The 20,402-nt window shown below is 47.3% G+C and overlaps 1 protein-coding gene across 1 annotated transcript in view; it reads right to left on the bottom strand.

The window, feature by feature from the left end:
- Positions 1 to 20,402, bottom strand: part of nbeaa (neurobeachin a) — a 1,435,335-nt gene that overhangs the window by 1,072,875 nt on the left and 342,058 nt on the right. Inside the window, exon 19 of the mRNA XM_072477018.1 lies at positions 15,187 to 15,268. Coding sequence (XP_072333119.1) covers positions 15,187 to 15,268 — 82 coding nt within the window. The remainder of the gene's footprint in view (positions 1 to 15,186; positions 15,269 to 20,402) is intronic.

Raw genomic sequence — 20,402 nt, 5'->3', positions numbered from 1 at the left:
TAGGCAGGAAGCTACCAGATCAGAGATCATTACCAGTCTTGTACACAATAAAAAACAATGAAAAAGGAAGCCATCACCATCACTGGCAGAGAGACGACACACAAAGTGGGACATAGCCAAACATAACAGAGTATTTGGGCATTTTGTTGGTGACGCATTGCATTGTAACTTTATCTGCGACTGCTTACCCTCATCACTATATGATATGCATGTACCTCTCCCCTTTCCTAAAGTCTTGGCATTACACTGAAGGGGGAAATTTCCATGAATACATCGTCCCTTACTCTTGTAATTTTAAATAGCAGCACAGCAATTAAATCCTCGTGTAGTATAGATAATGAGCTACGCAGGTTTATACAGGGTGATTCACTTGAGCACAAATGAACGGGACAGCTGTGTGAACAACCCAGGAAAAAGCTCAGAGTGGAGAGAAAGAGCAAGAAAACAGTGAGGCATAAAATAGCACGGGAGAGAGCCTGAGTTCACTGCGAAAGGGCAGGAAGAAGCAAGATAATAGTGGGGCATAGAACAGCACAGGAGAGAGAAAGGGTTCACCCCAAATACAATAGAACAGGTAAAGAAAGGTTGCTTTTGTGTGCTAACCCTTAATTGTGATTGCTAAACTTTTTTCCAGTTGCGGTCCACTTTGTACCATCGCCCTCAATTTGAGATGATTGGATGGTCTAAGTCAGGGTTTTTTAAAGTATGGGTCGCAACCTGCGGGTGGGTCACAGGTCGTTGTCAGGAGGTTCACGGAGTGATCGGTCGAGGCAGTCCGCGGTAGACATGACCGCAGGAGAAGTGTCAAACAGCATCTACCAGCTTTTAAATTGAGAATGCCAGCTGCGACAGGCTTTTAAATGCAAACGATGCAGTCTTCCGGTCATAAGCAGCAGCAGCGAGTAGGTCACACGCCCAGCAGTACAATTGACATCAAGCGGCCTGTACGTCTGTGCTTTCGGCGTAAAATCACGGAAAAGAGTTTATTCCATTTTCTAGCTGGGAGCAAGCAAGTCAAGGGGGCTGTGAAGATGGATTGAGTTGTTGGAAAAGACGGCCAGAGACACAAACGAGCAGTGTGCCTCCCAGTCAGGAACTCACAACTGAATCTGCTGGAGAGAGCTGCGCTGGAGAGTCCATGACAGGACAAAGCAGTGCTAATATTAGCTCTGTACAGAGCTCCAGGGCATCTGCTGAAGAACCAACAAAACCAAAATATTAATCAGGAATAAAGCAGTGTAAAAAATGCCTTCTTGAAGTATGGTTTTGATAATTGTGCCACTGCAAATCAGGATGCAAAGCCCACGTGTGTTGTATGCAGGGAGGTTCTGGCAAATGAGAGTTTAAAACTCAAAACTTGAAAGGCATTTGAAGGCTATGCATGGCGACAAGTCTCTTGATTTTTTTCAAAGGATGCGTGAGAACTTAAATCATCAGCTGAAGTTCTTAGCAGAAATATAATATTTAGTGACAAAGGACAATTAGCCTCTTACATGGTAGCTTACCGTGTAGCTAAAGATAAAATGCCCCACGTTGTAGCAGAGAGATTAATTCTCCTTGCAGCATTAGATATGGCTCGTATGGTCCTAAATAAGAGGTCCACTGAAAAAATGAAATGCATTCCACTTAGTGATACACTGCGGTTCACTGAATTTGCGATATTGCTGAGAATTTAGACGTCCAGTTTATTTCTCGTTTAAAGTCAGCACAGGATTTCTCAATAGAACTGGATGAAAATACAGATGTTTCAGATTGTGCAACCTTGCTAGTTTACATTACGCATGTTAGGCATTGGGGTGGATTCTCCGCCTCGCGGCAGCACTTTTCTGCCTCGACCCGCCGGCAGGATTCACCATTACGCATGCCAGTCAATGGGGTTTCCCATTGTGAGGCAGCCCCACTCCATCGGGAAACCCCGGTCTTGGCAAAATGGAGAATCCTGCCCATTGAATTTGTTGAGGATTTGCTGACATTATCAACTAGCACGACTGGCGCACAGATTTATGAAGCATTGAGTAGTTGTGATTGGAAAGTATGGGCTCGCCTGGGTTCATTGCAGATGAATCACAAGCGATAGGACAGCCAACATGACCAGAAAAAACAGTGGAGCAATAATAAGGATTAAGGAAGCAGCTGGTCAGGACATAGTTTGGAATCATTGCTTTATTCACGTTGAGGCATTGGCATCAATAGGAATTCCATCCGATCTTGAAGTGGTTTGAAAGGAATTGTGAAAGTTGTGAATTTCATTAAACGCAACGCACTCAATACCAGTCTTTTCGAGAGTCTGTGTTCCGATATGCGGGCCGAGCACACACATTTATTGTTCCACAAAGAGGTATGTAGGCTGTCAAGGGTCGGGTGCTTGGCACTCGCAGCAGGAAACATCCTTTCCACGTTCACCTTATCAAGACCATTCAGGTCTTATATCACCCCTCACTATTCTAAATTCCACTGGATACAAGCCCAGTCTGTCCAACTTATCTTCATAAGTCAATCTTTGCATTCCAGGTATCAATCTAGTAAACCACCTCTGAACCGCCTCCAGCGCATTTACATGCTTCCTTAAATAAGGAGACCAAAACTGCACAGAGCTCGAGATGTGGTCTCACCAAAGTCCTCATCAACTGAAGCATAAAGGGGTAGCATTCTATTTGCTTTCTTTATTACTTATTGTACCCAATTATTAGCCTTTTGTGGTTATGCACTAGAACACCAGATACCTCTGCACTTCGGAATTCTGCAGTCGTTCTCTGCTTAAGTAATACTCTGCTTTTTATTCTTCCTGCCAAAGTGAACAGCTTCACATTGGCCCACATTATACTCCACCTTCTCAATTATTGCCCACCCACTCAATCTGTCTCTGCAAACATATGTCTTCTTCAAAACTTACTTTCCTATCTATCTTTGTGTTGACTGCAAACTTAGCTACCATGCCTTCGCTCCCCTCATCTAAGTAATTCATGTAAATTGTAAAACGTTGAGAGGCCCAAGCACAGGCTTCTGCAGGAATCCACTCGTCCTGCCCATCAGACAAAAATCCATTTATACCTACTCCACTTTCTGTCAGCCAGCCAGCCAACCTTCTATCTTGGATAATATGTTACCTGCTGCACCATGAGCTTTTAATTTCCACAAAAACCTTTCTGTGGCAACTTATTAAATGCCTTCTGGAAATCCAAGTGCTGTACACCCACAGGTTCTCCTACATCCACAGCACATTATTCCTACAGAGAACTAATAAATTAGTTCAACATGGTTTTGTTCTATTAGGAAAACAAAGGGTGTTTTAGGAGATTTTTATTTGTATTGGTAAACATTATAAATAAGGTACAGTTTTAAATGGGTTCAATATAATGTTTCTGTGGAAAGAAGGGTAAAAGCTATAGTTAGATTCATGCTGGAAAAGGGGTTTGTATGAGTGGGGGTTCGTTTCAATTCCAACTGTCCTGCTGTGTGCTTAGAAGTGGTTATGCATGAAGAGTAAATAAAAGGCAGAAGCATGTGACCATTGCTTAGCAACTGGGGGCCTCTTAAGGGAGAAAGGTTTTTGAATTAAATTTTTAGCTGAATTTGTTTGCAGTTCAAGATAAGATACCAAGGCGTGAACATCTTGCAGATCTGATAGGAGCTGAACAGGACAGGGGAGCTGCAAAAATGCAGACTTCCCAAGAAAGATACAGAACAGATAACCAGGGAATCAGGACAGAATGAATGGCTATAAATGACTGAAGTTATGAGAACAGAGATCAATTTTTCAAAGACGAATTCAAGGGAGAAGCAGACAAAGTGCTGTGAGTGAATGAGGCAGCTGCAGTAACTCAAGTTAAAGTGGGAAAGCAGTCTTCAGAGGTGAATCAAAAATTTGATGCCATTTTAATGAAATTTCAGAATCAAAAGCAATTTTGAACAGCGTGGACAGCTGTCAAGACAAAGAAATACAATGGGGGGGGGGAGTTGTAAAACCTGGATACTGGATTAATTGTTAAAAGTGTGGTGAAAGCTTTGTTTGAAAGAGTAATTTGGAAAACCTGGACTGGACTTTGAAACTCTCATGCGACAATCACCTGAGGATTTTGAGGAGAACTCCACAGATATTCACTTGGGTTCAGAGGGGAGAGTGTATTTAACCACAGCCAATCTGTTTGCTTAAAGGGACTTTATGTTAGTGAAACCATTTTACTTTAAAATGTACCTTGTAATCCATTTAATTCTTCAAATCTGTGCATGTTTGTTAAACTAAGGAAGGAGTAAGGGGGTATTGCAGCATAATCCAACACTTCATGCTAATTAGCAGTCCTGTGATATAGACCGTGAATCTCCAGCCGCGTTGCACTCAAGCGAGAGCACAACGTGGCCGTAGAATGGCAGGAGAGGCCTGCAGTGGCCTCCTGACAGGTTCCGCACCCCGCGGGATTCACCAAAGTCACTTAGGAAACCCTGAGGAGAATTCAGAATGTCCAATTCACTTAACAAGCACATCTTTCAGGACTTGTGGGAGGAAACCCAACCAGACACAGGGAGAACGTACAGACTCCACATAGACAGTGACCTAAGACGGGAATCGAACCCGGGACCCTGGCGCTGTGAAGCAACAATGCTAACCGTTGTGCTACCCCTATTTGTGAACCAGATTTTTTTAATGACAATCGACAAAGGCTTCATGGTGATCATTAGGCTTTTAATTCCAGATTTGTATTGATTAAATTAAAATTCTACCATCTGCGATGTGGGATTTAAATCTGAATCTGCAGAGCATTACCCTGAGTATCTGGATTACTAGTCAAGGGACAATATAAAAAAGGAAGAATGCACAGGGTTAGAAGGAGGTGGGGAAGTGGCACGAGGTGAATTGATCATTCGCAGGTCCGGTGCAGACACAATGGGCCAAATAGCCTCTTCTGCGTTGTAACAATTCTGTGATACTGTGGATGCTGGAGATGACAGAATTTTCTGACAGAGATTTCCTGAATGTATTTGATTGAATGAATTTCTACAACATGGCAGAGCACATAGTGAAGCCCCCTACCAATGAATATGCATTTCTAATTCATGGCATGAACATGTCAGTTATCCATGAAGCATAGTCACCTTAATAGACACTGCTGTTGGGCCTTCACTGTGGGAATCTGTGGCACCAATAATATCCTTCTGCGAGCTTTATATTCACTGTCACTGGAGCAGCATCCTGGAAATCCTTCCCTAACAGCGATATAGATGTACCTACACCTCAAGGACTGCTGCGGTTCAAGGCAACTGACCACCACCTTCTGAAGGGCAACTAGGGATGGGCAATAAATGCTGGCCTAACCAGTGACACCCACATCCTGTAAATTAATTTTTCTTAAAGGTACACCTTCCAGGATTTTTGGCTTAGAGCTATACAAATGCATATTGTTATTATAGCAATGATTGCTCACTGCGTAAATTGCAGAATTAGGTTAATAAGGGAAGAGAATTGGTAATTATATAACCTATCAAGTGCTACAATTTAATAATTTGAGCAGTATCTTATGAGCAATACCTCCAAAGGTGAAATACAAAGCAATCACTGAGGAACAATGTAACCACATAGAGAAACATTTTGATCTTTTGCTTGTATGCAACTCAATGTGAAATAATACAAAAATAATTAATATTGCAGCAAAAAAACACAAAAGGTAACACATCTTTCATGTGATAGTGCACTAAGGGATTACAATAGATAATGTTAGCAAACTGAAAGCCCCTTAGTTAAGGAAAGGTAAATAGGGAATTGGTTGCATTTTTTAAGCATTTAAATCATAATAGGTTGTAATGTTATTATATAAGTCAGTTGTCAGGCTCCAGTTGGAATATATCTGTCCAGTGTCTGATGTGGCTCAGTGGTAACATCCTCACTTGTGAGTTATGAAGGTTGTGGGTTGAAATTGCACTCCAGACCTGTGCACATAATCCAAGCTGGCAATGCAGTGAAGTCTGTTCTCTGAGGTGGGTGTGAAGATCCCATGGAACTATTCAAAGAAGAAAAAGGGAGTTCTCCCTGGTGTTCTGGTCATTACTTAATCTACCAAACAAACAATCCGATCCCTTATGTAACTGTTGCTTATGGGAACTTACAGTGCACAAACTGGCTGCCACATTTCCGACACTGCAAGAGGTTGTAAAAGGTAATGAAATATATTGGGCGGGATTCTCGTCCCACCAAACACGTTTTCTGGTGCGGCGCGCTCCCACCAGCAGCAGGATTCTCCATTCGGCAGCCAGCCAATGAGGTTTCCCATTGTAGGCCCCCACATGCCGTCGGGAAATCCGCAGGCGTGAACGCTCTGTCGGTGAAACGGAGGATCCCGCCGACGGAGAATCCAGATTTCTCATAGATAAAAACAGGAACAATATTATTCACCTTCTAAATTTTTGGAAATCTAAATTATGAAGAGAGGTTAAGGAAGTGAACTCTTTCCACTTACTCCCAGATAACTCTGGAAGTCAATAGGGTGGTACGTCCTGGGGAGCTTAGGAATATTTTGTCCTCCTAATTTGCATCCTTTTAAACGGCAGCAGGGAATTCTCTGGGATTCTCTTTTGGATGACACCGGAGTCGGGAAATGCGGTTGGGTGGAGAATCGGCTCCCACACCGAAATTCTGCCGGTTCCAAGCCAAATCGAATTCTCCGTCGCCTTGACATTGGTGTCAAGGCATTCCAGAATGTACGTACAGTAAACGGTGTTGACATATAATTAGTGAGCCTGATCCGGTATTCTCCGGGGCCTCTGCAATTCTCCGCCTTCAAGGGGCCGAATTCCCGATGGCAAAGGTCACTTCTGCTTTTAAAAATCGTGAAATCGGAGTCGTGGCTGATGAGAGAGAAAGAGGATGTAGGATATGGAGAGGCGTGACCGTGGGCAGCTAGGCCGGACACTGGGTTCTGCCAGGCACCGAGTGGGGGCCTGTCCAGGATCTCACAGAGCATCTGCACCATCACAGAGGCCCTCTATTTCCAGTTGGCACAACACATCCATTTCAATGCGGACCGAGCCAACCAGTGTAGCCATCTGGGATGGCCACTTACAACAAGAAATATGGACGTGCGCAAAGCCGAAAGGGAAATATGGACAATGTAAGATTCAGGCAGGCACAGAGCCTGCATGTATATTCGTGAGAAGAGAATCCAGACAGCATCGAAACCCCCAGCCGATTAGCATTTTAATGACCCATCTCCGTAAGACAAAGGATTGTTATTCAGGTAACCGATACAATTCCAGACACCTCGGCGCCACTCCCTTTACTCAGGAAGCATAAACAGCAAGGTCAATGACCGCTTAGGACATGCCCAGCCATCAAGGCACCCGCCCCTTTATTGGCTCAGGTCGAAGGCAGTGATCGTGAACAGCCCAATTAATTGGGTCCAAACCTAAGGGCCGCCCAAAAGCGCGCGAAATCCCCCAAGGATAAAGAGAGACACTGCCATGTGTTCGATCTTTTTTGGACCTGGCGCTCCGCCAACATCCATCTCCAATCGCAGCACCACGACCAGAAGCAAGTCCAAGTTCAATGCTCGCTACCAGACTGATGAGCCTAGCTGAACAGCAGTTACTTCTCCAGACCCAGCAGATCCAGATCCGAACAAAGGCCACTGTTCCTCTGACCTAAGCCGGGTGCCTGGAGTTAAGTACAGGTTGTCATAGCTGTTAGGTGTAGTTTAGCTCGTAGTGTTTATGTTGCATGTATAAGTTAATCTTGTGTGTAAATAAAGTATTATTGAACTTGAACTAACTGGTTGTTGGTTCTTTGATCGACATCCTGTTGAACCTTGCGGTGGTATCATTTGATACCTGGCGACTCTGAAAGCGATATATCAATATCTAGATAAAGAAGGGCAACCTTATTGACTGCCATATTTATAGCGAGTAAATAAGGCAACACCAGGATGCCAGGGCCTGCAGATGAGAGGCAGCCCTACACAAACCAAAAGGGTATCCACTCGATGTACGTGCAGATGATATGTGACAATCAGCTGTCCATCATGCACGTCTGCACCCGATACCTGGGCAGTGCGCATGACGCCTTCATCCTGGCACACTCGACGAAACCCGGTCTCTTCAAGACCCCCCCCCCTGCTGGCTGGGGGGTTGGCTTCTGGGTAACAGGAGATTATCCGCTGCAGTTGTGGCTGATGGTACCAATCCGAGGGCCACAGACTGACACGGACACTCGCTACAATGACGCCCATGAAATATGGGCTCTCAAGCGCATCTGGATAGCCTATGTCCTTCACAACTTCATGCAGCAGAAGGGTGGCATGCTGGAGGAGAAGGAAGAATGCCAGGCCGCGTCCGACCAGGAGGATGCAGGGGAGGGCGAGGATGAACAGGCCATGTGGCCCAGGCAGGCACGGGAGGCTGTACGACATCTGCGCCAGGCCAACGCGCACAGGATGCTCTGATCACCTCCAGGTTCACCGACTCGTCACTGGGTGGCGGCGTGAATCCTGCCCCTGCCGAATTCTCCAGCGTCGGGGTTTTGGCGGGGGCGGGAATCGCGCTGCGCCGGTCGGGGGCCGTTGGCAGCGGCCCCCCCCGGCGATTCTCCGGCTCGCGATGGGCCGAGTGGCAGCCCGTTTTAGGCCGTTCCTGCCGGCGTAAATCACAACAGGTCCTTACCGGCGGGACCTGGCTTCACTGGCGGACTGCAGAGTCCTCGTGGGGGGGGGGGGGGAGGGATCTGGCCCTGGAGGTTGCCCCACGGTGGCCTGGCCCGCGATTCGCGGGCAGGCCTATGCCGTTGGGGCACTCTTTCTCTCTGCAACGGCCACTGTTAACCTCCGCCATGGCCGGTGCAGAGAAGAACCCCCCTGCGCATGAGTTGGGATGACGCCAGCACACTCTGGCGCTCCAGCGCATGTGCCAACTCGCGCCGGCCAGCGGAGGCCCTTCGGCGCCGGTTGGCGTGGCGCCAAGCCCTTCCACGCCGGCTGGTGGGCCGCCAAAAACTCCGGCACCGGCCTAGCCCCTGAAGGTGCGGAGGATTCCGGACCTTCGGGGCAGCCCGACGCCAGCGTGGTCCATGCCACTCCTCGGCACCGGAGTGGCCCGCCCCGCCGGTGCGTGGAGAATCCCGCCCATGATGTTAGGTGAATTGGACTTTCTGAATTCTCCCTCAGTGTACCCGAACACTGCACCGGAATGTGGCGACTGGGGAATTTTCACATTAGCTTCATTGCAGTGTTAATGTAGGCCTAATTGTGACACTAATAAAGATTATGATTATTACATATAAGTGCCCTAGCCCCTGTCACTATACTGTGTCCTGCAACCATGCCAATTTCACTCGTGTCTTTAAGTTTCAGGTCTTACAAGCCCTAACGCTATGCCTAGCTGGATCCCCAGATGGTAAATCAGGAATGAAGGCGACCTGCTGTGATTCACGCCCTTTTACCTGGGTCCCCATTGGTGTTCCATCTTCTGGGGCATCAGGGCCAGGATGGGCCAGGCTGCTGCTCGGGTGTCCCAGGTGGTATGGTGCTGCCCTTTTCTGCCGGCTGCCCACCAGATGCGACAGGAACAGGAGGGGGGGTAGGGAGAGTCCGAGGTGCTGCAGTGTTCCGCCACCTCCCCGGAGCGAGTCACCAGCATGGGCCCCATCACCTCCTCCTTCCCCTTTCAGGGTGTCCGATGGCCCCCGGTCTACTGGGGATGTGAGTGGAGCTATCCCCTGAGGCACACCCGCACAAGGTGCTGGCAGTCCTGGAGGTCCGCTCTGGTCTCGAACAGGGTCTGCGTGCTCGTGGGCATGGAGCACAGGGAGTGGACCATCTCCGTCTGGGACTGCGTCCCAGTGACTGCACCATCTCCCTCTGGGACTGGGCCACCTCCCTCTATGTCTGCGCCACATCGGCCAGCACCTGGGCAATGCCTCCGACGTTCCCAGCCATGGCCTGCTGTGACTGGGCCATGCTGATGAGCGCCTGTGGGAGGGCTGCCCTGTCCTGGGCCTTGGCCAACACCTTCACAGAATGCCCCAGGCCTTGGACATAGCAAAAACCATCACCTCAAATGCCTCCACCACGGACGCCGCACATGCGGTGCTGGCCTAGGTGGCACACATTGTCGGCACCACCTCCTGCTCCTGAACGCGGTTGGACTCCTCCAACTGCATCTGCAGATGCTGGATGCTCGCCGACAGCCCCTCATGTAGTCCCTGGCCCTGCGACTGCATATCCACTATAGATGGGACTGACATTCCAGAAGCCAAAAACCCATCTGGGCGACAGTTGGGACCTGGGGTCAGCTGGTCCTCAGACTGTCCGCCTCCTCGGGAGTTCCTACCTCCACCTACTGTACCAGAGCAGCCGTGTGGTGCGCACCAGAGGGTGTCCCAGGAGCCTCTTCACTAAAGTGTCTCTGGAATGGTGGAGGGTGTTGGAGACAGCTGTGATGGGAAATCAGTGGGCTCCGGTGTCTTGGGTCACAGGCATAATATTGCTCCCGTCCATGTCGGTATCCTCGACGCTGCTTGGATCACAGGGGGGCTCTAGTTGTGGCACTGTCAGGGGGCGGGGACAACAGCAGGTCCTGCAAGACACAAGACAACTCACATGATTAGACCGCAGGCTGGAGGGGAGTGGGGGTGGTGGGGGTGACAGTGATGCAGGGGTGAGGGTGGCGTGGAGGTGAGGGTGTGTGGGGATGAGGATTGGGGTGAGAGTGGGGCTGTGGGTGGGGTGAGAGTGGTGGGGATAGTTTTGGGGGAGAGGGGTTGACACAGGTGTCATGGGGAACCGCAACTCAGTGGGGTCTCACTTCCTCGCTGACCTCCACCCGGCAACTTCCCTTTTCTCAGGGCCGCCAACCACGTCCAGGGGCCGCTGCACTGCCACGGTGAGGGCCAAAAGCTCCGGCGGTCCCCCTCCAGTTTTCCCCACACCCGGCGGTTTTGGGCAACCTTCTCCTGCGGGGTGGGATGGGAGACAGACAACGACAGTGTTGGATAATCTGACGCATGCAGCCCAGGGGCTGGATGGATGGTGGCCTCAGTGGCCAGGGCACCCGGCCATGGCAGCCGGTATGTGTGCCGGCATGTGGTGCAGGGTGGTGGTTCAGCCACCCTTCTGGTGGGGCGGGGGGGGGGTTATGGTTGTGTGGGATGGGGGTTGGTACCAGGGGCACAGTGTTGCGTACTCACCCTGGCCACCCCGAGGAGGTCATGCAATTTTTTCCTGAACCACAGGCTAGTCTGGATGGTGTTACTGGTGGCGCTGACCACCTCTGCTACCCACGCCCAGGCACGCCAAACAGCGCCGGCTGGCAGTCTCCTTCCTGGGCCGGGGTACAGGGTGTCCAGGAGGGTCTCCAGCTTGGCATCTGTGAAGCATGGTGCTGTTCTCCTCGCTGCCATCTTGTTGGCTAGGAGTGAAATGTGTATATGCGGCTGCAGCCTATCAGCCTCCTGAGTGTCAATTGTGAATCCGCCACCATTTGTCATTGGGATCGATTGTGTCCCACGTGGCGCCAGTGCTAGCCTCTTGACAGTCGTTGAATCGGTCCAGGAGTGGCACTAGTTTTGCTGTTGTGGAAGTCCACAAATCCTGCCTCAGCATTAACATTTAGTCTCAGGAATGGAGAATCCAACCAAAGCTCCCTCACTTTATTCCTTGCCAGACTCCATTCAAGTTAATAGGATATGCCCTATGGTTGTAGTGAACCATCATCAGGAAAACAGAAAGCCTACTTCAACAAATTTCTTAGCCGTTTTATTTAGAGAATTATACAGGAACTCATCACCATGTTGGTTGCGATCAGAGACTCGAATGACAGAAAAGCAAAATTATAAACAGCTCCAACTGAATTACCTTGTTTCCAACATTAGTGCTTCCTTCATTCCATTTACTTTGCCATTAGGTAAAGAGGTGTACTCTTATAAGACAAAGTAAAGTAACAAAGTAAATTTAAATCCATTTCAAACTATCCACTGACATTGAAACCAAATGAGTAAAATCTGCCGACAATTTAATTATTTGTAAAGTTGGTACTAATTCAGAAAGGGTACGTCCATTATTACTTAAAGTTCAATATCAAGAGAATATCAGAAAAACAATGCACAAAAACAAACTTTGGAGATAAGAGTAAAATGGCCACAGATGTGCTCTGACTTAATCCAAATTTCCATGATTCATATCTACAGCACGGAAACAGGTCCTCCAGCCCAAATCGGTCCATGCCAACCAACATTTTATAAAATACTGTCAAATTAGTTTTAGTGGAAAAGTACATTTAAAATATTTGTCATTAAGTTGCACTGCAAAAGATTGATTGTTTCAAGTACTATAGCTTGGTTGAAATTTAATTTTGTAATATTTGCTATATTACAGTTGTTATAAGCAGTCTATCCATGCTGTTGCCATTATCAAGCCTCTTCAGATATACTTAAATTTTGCAATCTGTTTCAAGGACTCTATTCCACAGTATAAAATTTCTTGGTGGACCTGCAATGAAATAAATCTTTTCATGCCGTTAATGCCCTACCTCCAGGATAAACCATGAATTCTTATATTCCAGTCTGCGAGCAGTTTCTGTATCATTTTTAAAAATACATTTAGAGTACCCAATTCATTTTTTTTCCAATTAAGGGGCAATTTAGCATGGCTAATTTCACCTACTCCGCACATCTTTGGGTTGTGGGGGTGATACGCACGCAAACACGGGAAGAATTTGCAAACTCCACACAGATAGTGACCCAGAGCCGAGGTCGAATCTGGGACCTCGGCGCCATGAGACAGCAGTGCTAACCACTGCGCCATCGTGTTGCCTGCAGTTTCTGCATCATAACTTCAGCCGTAATTAACTACCTGCCCGGCTTGTAAATTTTAATTATTGGAGCTACGACATTAAAAGTAAATTGAGAATATGATTTTTCTCACGCTTCACAATTAGAACTTCAAAGCCCTTTCACACACTATTTAGTAGACATCCGAATAGTTTTCAATGTTTATACTGATGACTGTCCTCAGTGTGCTTTTACATATATTTTTCAAATTTGTTTACAGGATGTGGGCATTGCCAGCTTTTGTTGCTCATCCCTAGTTGCCCTCCATATCAGAGGACTTTGGAGAGTCAACCACATTGCTGTGGGTCTGGAGTCACATGTAGGCCAGACCGGGAAAGGACGGCAGATTTCCTTCCCAGAAGGTACTAGTGAACGAAATGGGTTTTTACAACAATCAACAATGATTTTATGGGACATAGGAGCAGAATTAGGCCACTCGGCCCATCAAGTCTGCTCTGCCATTCAATCATGGCTGATATTTTCTCATCCCCATTCTCCTGCCTTCTCCCCATAACACCTGATCCCCTTATTAATCAAAACCTATCTATCTCTGTCTTAAAGACACTCAGTGATTTGGCGTCTACAGCCTTCTGCGGCAAAGAGTTCCACAGATTCACCACCCTCTGGCTGAAGAAATTCCTCCTCCTCTGTTTTAAATGATCGTCCCTTTAGTCTGAGATGGTGTCCTCTGGTTCTAGTTTTTCCTACAAGTGGAAACAGCCTCTCTATGTCCACTCTATCCAGGCCTCGCAGTATCCTGTAAGTTTCAATAAAATCCCTCCTCATCCTTCTAAACTCCTAGAGTACAGACCCAGAGTCCTCAACTGTTCCTCATACGACAAGTTCTTTATTCAGGGATCATTCTTGTGAACCTCCTCTGGATCCTTTCCAAGGCCAGCACATCCTTTCTTAGATACGGGGCCTGAATCTCCTCACAATACTCCAAATGGGGTCTGACCAGAGCCTAATACAGCCTCAGAAGTACCTCCCTGGTCTTGTATTCTAGCCCTCTTGGCATGAATGTTAACATTGCATTTGCCTTCTTAACTGCCAACTGAACCTGCACGTTAACCTTAAGAGAATCATGAACAAGGACTCCCAAGTCCCTTTGTGCTTCTGATTTCCTAAGCATTTCCCCATTTAGAAAATAGTCTATGCCTAAATTCCTCCTTTCAAGGTGCTTAATCTCACACTTTTCCACATGCATTTGCCACTTCATTGCCCACTCTCCCAGCTTGTCCAAATCCTTTTGCAGCCCCCTTGCTTCCTCAATACTACCTGTCCCTCTACCGATCTTTGTATCATCCGCAAGCTTAGCAACAGTGTCTTCAGTCCCTTCTTCCAGATCATTAATGTATATCGTGAAAAGTTGTGGTCCGCGCGCAGACCCCTGAGGCACACCACTAGTCACCAGCTGCCATCCTGAAAAAGACCCCTTTATCCCCACTCTCTGCCTTCTGCCAGTCAGCCAATCTTCTATCCATGCCAGAATCTTACCCTTAACACCATGGGCTTTTAACTTATTTAACAGTCTCCTATGTGGCACATTGTCAAAGGCTTTCTGGAAATCTAAATAAATCATGTCCACTAGTTCTCTTTTGTCTAACTTCCTTGTTGCCTCCTCAAAAAACTCTAACATCATTCAACTTTTAAATCCGGATTTATATTGAATTCCAATTTCACCGTCTGCCATGGTGGGATTCGAACACAGGTCCCCAGGTCTTGCCCTAGGTCTCTGGATTACTCGTACAGTGAAAGTACCATTGTGCCACCGCCTTCCCCAAATCTCATATGCATGCATTGATTTTGAATTTGTTATTGATAAAATAAAGGGAACAGCATAGCAGCCTTAACTTTGAACTGTAATTGGGGAAAATCATTTCTTAACTCTTCTGTTTGTCCATTTCCTATAACTGTAAATCAACATATGAAACTTCAGGTCACATTTTCATAGAATCAAAGAATTTACAGTGCCTTTTTACAAAAGGTAGACTGTTTTCTTTATTTTACAACTATGTATAATACAGTCTGCAAACGAGGGTGAGATCTTCCGGCTTTTCACGCCTGTGGATCTTTCGATCCTGGTAACAGTGCACCCACATCGTAGGTTTCCCGATGGCGTGGGATGGATTCAATGGAAAATTCCATTGACAGCGGCAGCACCAGAAGATCCTGCTGCCAGCCAACGGCTGGCTGCCTCGCATCGCTGGGAAACACACAGGAGAGGGGCCAGAAAATCTTGCCCCAAAGCTTCAATGAGCATTATGATTTCATCAAGTTATAGTCACCCAGGCCCCGTCAATGCTGCTTTCCAGCCGTGCTGTATTTTACTAAAAGGATTGCATAAGTAAATGCCAAACCTATCCATCATCTATACTTACTTGGATTTTGAATTTTTATTGTTGAGTCAGGCTCTGGATGAGGCTTATGAACAACCTGTGTGCACACTTGTTCAGTCAAAATCTAAACAAAAAAATAAAAGACGTTCATATAATCCTTCACAGTAACAAGTAAATGTTCATACACTATCCATTGTTTCACCATTTTCCCGACATTGACTGGAACTTGCAATGAGAGCCATGGTGAGGATATCAGTGCCAATTATTATAACAGAAGAAATTAGGAGTAAGCACATGCAGTTAAAAGCAGAAATCCATTAAATTGCTATCAGAGATACCATGCTCCTCCACAGAGAGTGCTGTCACAGCCCTCATTTGGTTCATGCTTCTACATTTTGAAATTACTGCAATAATGTGAACTTGTTATATGTGCCCACCAGTTCCACACGAAATGCAGGTGCGAAAGGCAGAAATTGAGCATTCAGGAGTGAGTTTTGCAACCGCAAAAATAATAATTTATGAATAACCTCTCTTGCCTAAATAAATAATTTTACATGTGTAGAGTCTCATTTCCACAGAGGAAAATTAGTGTTGGAGATTTAGAGAATTGTTTTTATTTCCTGTTGTTTATTTTATAACTGTCCCTTAATCGCATCTGCCTCTCAAATCTTTATTTAATTTAGCTCTAATTCCCTGGTTTAGACTCTTCGGGCGGGATTCTCCAATAATGGGGCTATGTCCCCACGCCGGCATGGAAAGAGGCGCCAACCACTCCGGCGTCAACGGTCCCCGATAATGGGGAATGCTCCGCTTCCTAGGGGGCTAGGTCAGCGCCGGAGTGGTCCCCACAGCTCCAGCTGGCGGGGAACGGCCGGCGTGAGTTCGCACATGCGCGGAACGACCAGTGTGATTCCGCGCTGCGGCCGGTGTGATTCCGCGCTACGGCCGGCGCGATTCCGCACATGCGTGGGGGTTCCCTTCTCCGCGCCGGTCCCCGGGCAATATGGCGGAGCCCTACAGCGGCCCGGCGCAGAGGAACATAGGCCCCCACGGAACCAGCCTGCCTGCCGATCGGTAGGCCCCGATCGCGGGCCAGGCCACCGTGGAGGACCCCCCGGGGTCGGATCCCCCCTCCAGGACGGCCCCCGCAGACACACCTTCCAGGTCCCGCCATGGTGGGACCTGAGTAACCCACGCCGGCGTGACTCGGCCGAACTCGGCGGCCACTCGGCCCACCCAGAGAATCGTTGGGAGGGGGGGGGGGTGCTTTCACTGACCCCCGACCGGTGCGGCGGGAATCCCACGGGCGCCCGATAATCGGCAGGGGAGAATCGGAATGCCCGCGGGGGGCGGCGGGGTGCGATTCTCACGTCCCCCCGGGGATTCTGCGACCTGGCCCGGGGTTGGAGAATCCCGGCCTTCATGTCTCAATGAGAATGCTTCAATCTGATTGGTTGTTATTGCTTTCCTTGTTCACGATACCACAGATCACCTGTAGAGGGTGAAGACTTCAAGAAGTCAGATTAGAGGAAATGTCTGCTAGCAAGCCCACAAATACTCTGGGAAGCTGTCAGCGGGGTGAATGGCAAACACCAATCCTATGCTTCTGAGAGGAAAATCCAGGCCATTAGGTTCTTTATTGTACACAGGTCTGCATTCTTGAAAACAAGTTCAACATCCATATGAGAAGACAAATTTTCCATCTGTAATAGGAATGTCCCTTTAAGAACTGTTTGTCTTCTGAAATGGCTGCAGTGATGTCATTGTGTGGGTGGAGCTGGGCTCTGGCTCTGGTTTTTACTTTCGTTTTGAGCTGGGAGCTGTTTGTGGCTCTCAGTTTTACTTTCGGTTTAGACAGCTGGAAGCTGCATTCAGACTACAAGGATCTTGGAGTCTCTCTCTCTCTGCAGTTAAAAACGTGTATCCTGATCACTTGATAACTTCAAATTAATGACTGTGTTCTGGAAGGAATTCAAACCTACTGTTTTGTGGAAAAAGAGATTGTCTGATTTATGGATGTTGTTACTTGAGTGAAACAGTAAAGGGAAGTTATTAAGGGTTAAATATAGATTACTGTAGCTGTGTGGGATATTTATGTTTGTAGTTGATAAAATGCTTACTGTTTGTGTTTATAAAATGTTAACTGAATTCGTAGAATAAACTTTGTTTCTGATTACAAGTGCTTAATGCCTCTGTGGCATTACACCTGAAAAGTAGGCCCTTGTGCTCCTCATAACCAAAATCTATAAATTTAGGCATTCATATGGTCTTAGAACAAAGAACAAAGAAATGTACAGCACAGGAACAGGCCCTTCGGCCCTCCAAGCCCGTGCCGACCATGCTGCCCGACTCAACTACAATCTTCTACACTTCCTGGGTCCGTATCCCTCTATTCCCATCCTATTCATGTATTTGTCAAGATGTCACTTAAATGTCACTATTGTCCCTGCTTCCACCACCTCCTCCGGTAGCGAGTTCCAGGCCCCACTACCCTCTGCGTAAAAAACTTGCCTCGTACATCTACTCTAAACCTTGCCCCTCTCACCTTAAACCTATGCCCCCTAGTAATTGACCCCTCTACCCTGGGGAAAAGCCTCTGACTATCCACTCTGTCTATGCCCCTCATAATTTTGTATACCTCTATCAGGTCTCCCCTCATCCTCCTTTGTTCCAGTGAGAACAAACCGAGTTTATTCAACCGCTCCTCAGAGCTAATGCCCTCCATACCAGGCAACATTCTGGTAAATCTCTTCTGCACCCTCTCTAAAGCCTCCACATCCTTCTGGTAGTGTGGCGACCAGAATTGAACACTATACTCCAAGTGTGGCCTAACTAAGGTTCTATACAGCTGCAACATGACTTGCCAATTCTTATACTCAATGCCCCGGCCAATGAAGGCAAGCATGCCGTATGCCTTCTTGACTACCTTCTCCACCTGTGTTGCCCCTTTCAATGACCTGTGGACCTGTACTCCTTGATCTCTTTGACTTTCAATACTCTTGAGGGTTTTACCATTCACTGTATATTCCCTACCTGCATTAGACCTTCCAAAATGCATTACCTCACATTTGTCCGGATTAAACTCCATCTGCCATCTCTCCGCCCAAGTCACCAAACAATCTAAATCCTGCTGTATCCTCCAACAGTCCTCATCGCTATCCGCAATTCCACCAACCTTTGTGTCGTCTGCAAACTTACAAATCAGACCAGTTACATTTTCCTCCAAATCATTTATATATACTACAAAGAGCAAAGGTCCCAGCACTGATCCCTGTGGAACACCACTGGTCACAGCCCTCCAATGAGAAAAGCATCCTTCCATTGCTTCTCTCTGCCTTCTATGGCCTAGCTAGTTCTGAATCCACCTTGCCAGCTCACCTCTGATCCCATGTGACTTCACCTTTTGTACTAGTCTACCATGAGGGACCTTGTCAAAGGCCTTACTGAAGTCCATATAGACAACATCCACTGCCCTACCTGCATCAATCATCTTAGTGACCTCCTCGAAAAACTCTATCAAGTTAGTGAGACACGACCTCCCCTTCACAAAACCGTGCTGCCTCTCACTAATACGTCCATTTTCCATTTGCTTCCAAATGGGAGTAGATCCTGTCTCGAAGAATTCTCTCCAGTAATTTCCCTACCACTGAAGTAAGGCTCACCGGCCTGTAGTTCCCGGGATTATCCTTGCTACCCTTCTTAAACAGAGGAACAACATTGGCTATTCTCCAGTCCTCCGGGACATCCCCTGAAGACAGCGAGGATCCAAAGATTTCTGTCAAGGCCTCAGCAATTTCCTCTCCAGCCTCCTTCAGTATTCTGGGGTAGATCCCATCAGGCCCTGGGGACTTATCTACCTTAATATTTTTTAAGACACCCAACACCTCGTCTTTTTGGATCTCAATGTGACCCAGGCTATCTACACACCCTTCTCCAGACTCAACATCTACCAATTTCTTCTCTTTGGTGAATACCGATGCAAAGTATTCATTTAGTACCTCGCCCATTTCCTCTGGCTCCACACATCGATTCCCTTGCCTATCCTTCAGTGGGCCAACCCTTTCCCTGGCTACCCTCTTGCTTTTTATGTACGTGTAAAAAGCCTTGGGATTTTCCTTAACCCTATTTGCCAGTGACTTTTCGTGACCCCTTCTAGCCCTCCTGACTCCTTGCTTAAGTTCCTTCCTACTTTCCTTATATTCCACGCAGGCTTCGTCTGTTCCCAGCCTTTTAGCCCTGACAAATGCCTCCTTTTTCTTTTTGACGAGGTCTACAATATCTCTCGTCATCCAAGGTTCCCGAAAATTGCCGTATTTATCCTTCTTCCTCACAGGAACATGCCGGTCCTGAATTCCTTTCAACTGCCACTTGAAAGCCTCCCACATTTCAGATGTTGATTTGCCCTCAAACATCCGCCCCCAATCTATGTTCTTCAGTTCCCACCTAATATTGTTATAATTAGCCTTCCCCCAATTTAGCACATTCATCCTAGGACCACTCTTATCCTTGTCCACCAGTACTTTAAAACTTACTGAATTGTGGTCACTGTTACCGAAATGCTCCCCTACTGAAACTTCTACCACCTGGCCGGGCTCATTCCCCAATACCAGGTCCAGTACCGCTCCTTCCCTAGTTGGACTGTCTACATATTGTTTTAAGAAGCCCTCCTGGATGCTCCTTACAAACTCCGCCCCGTCTAAGCCCCTGGCACTAAGTGAGTCCCAGTCAATATTGGGGAAGTTGAAGTCTCCCATCACCACAACCCTGTTGTTTTTACTCTTTTCCAAAATCTGTCTACCTATCTGCTCCTCTATCTCCCGCTGGCTGTTGGGAGGCCTGTAGTAAACCCCCAACATTGTGACTGCACCCTTCTTATTCCTGATCTCTACCCATATAGCCTCACTGCCCTCTGAGGTGTCCTCTCGCAGTACAGCTGTGATATTCTCCCGAACCAGTAATGCAACTCCGCCTCCCCTTTTACATCCCCCTCTATCCCGCCTGAAACATCTAAATCCTGGAACGTTTAGCTGCCAATCCTGCCCTTCCCTCAACCAGGTTTCTGTAATGGCAACAACATCATAGTTCCAAGTACTAATCCAAGCTCTAAGTTCATCTGCCTTACCCGTAATACTTCTTGCATTAAAACATATGCACTTCAGGCCACCAGACTCGCTGTGTTCAGCAACATCTACCTGTCTGCTCTGCCTCAGAGCCACACTGTCCCTATTCCCTAGTTCTCCCTCAATGCTCTCACCTTC

Source organism: Scyliorhinus torazame, chromosome 15, assembly GCF_047496885.1.
Source record: "Scyliorhinus torazame isolate Kashiwa2021f chromosome 15, sScyTor2.1, whole genome shotgun sequence".
NCBI lineage: Eukaryota > Metazoa > Chordata > Chondrichthyes > Carcharhiniformes > Scyliorhinidae > Scyliorhinus > Scyliorhinus torazame.
This window is presented reverse-complemented; position numbering and strand designations above follow the sequence as displayed.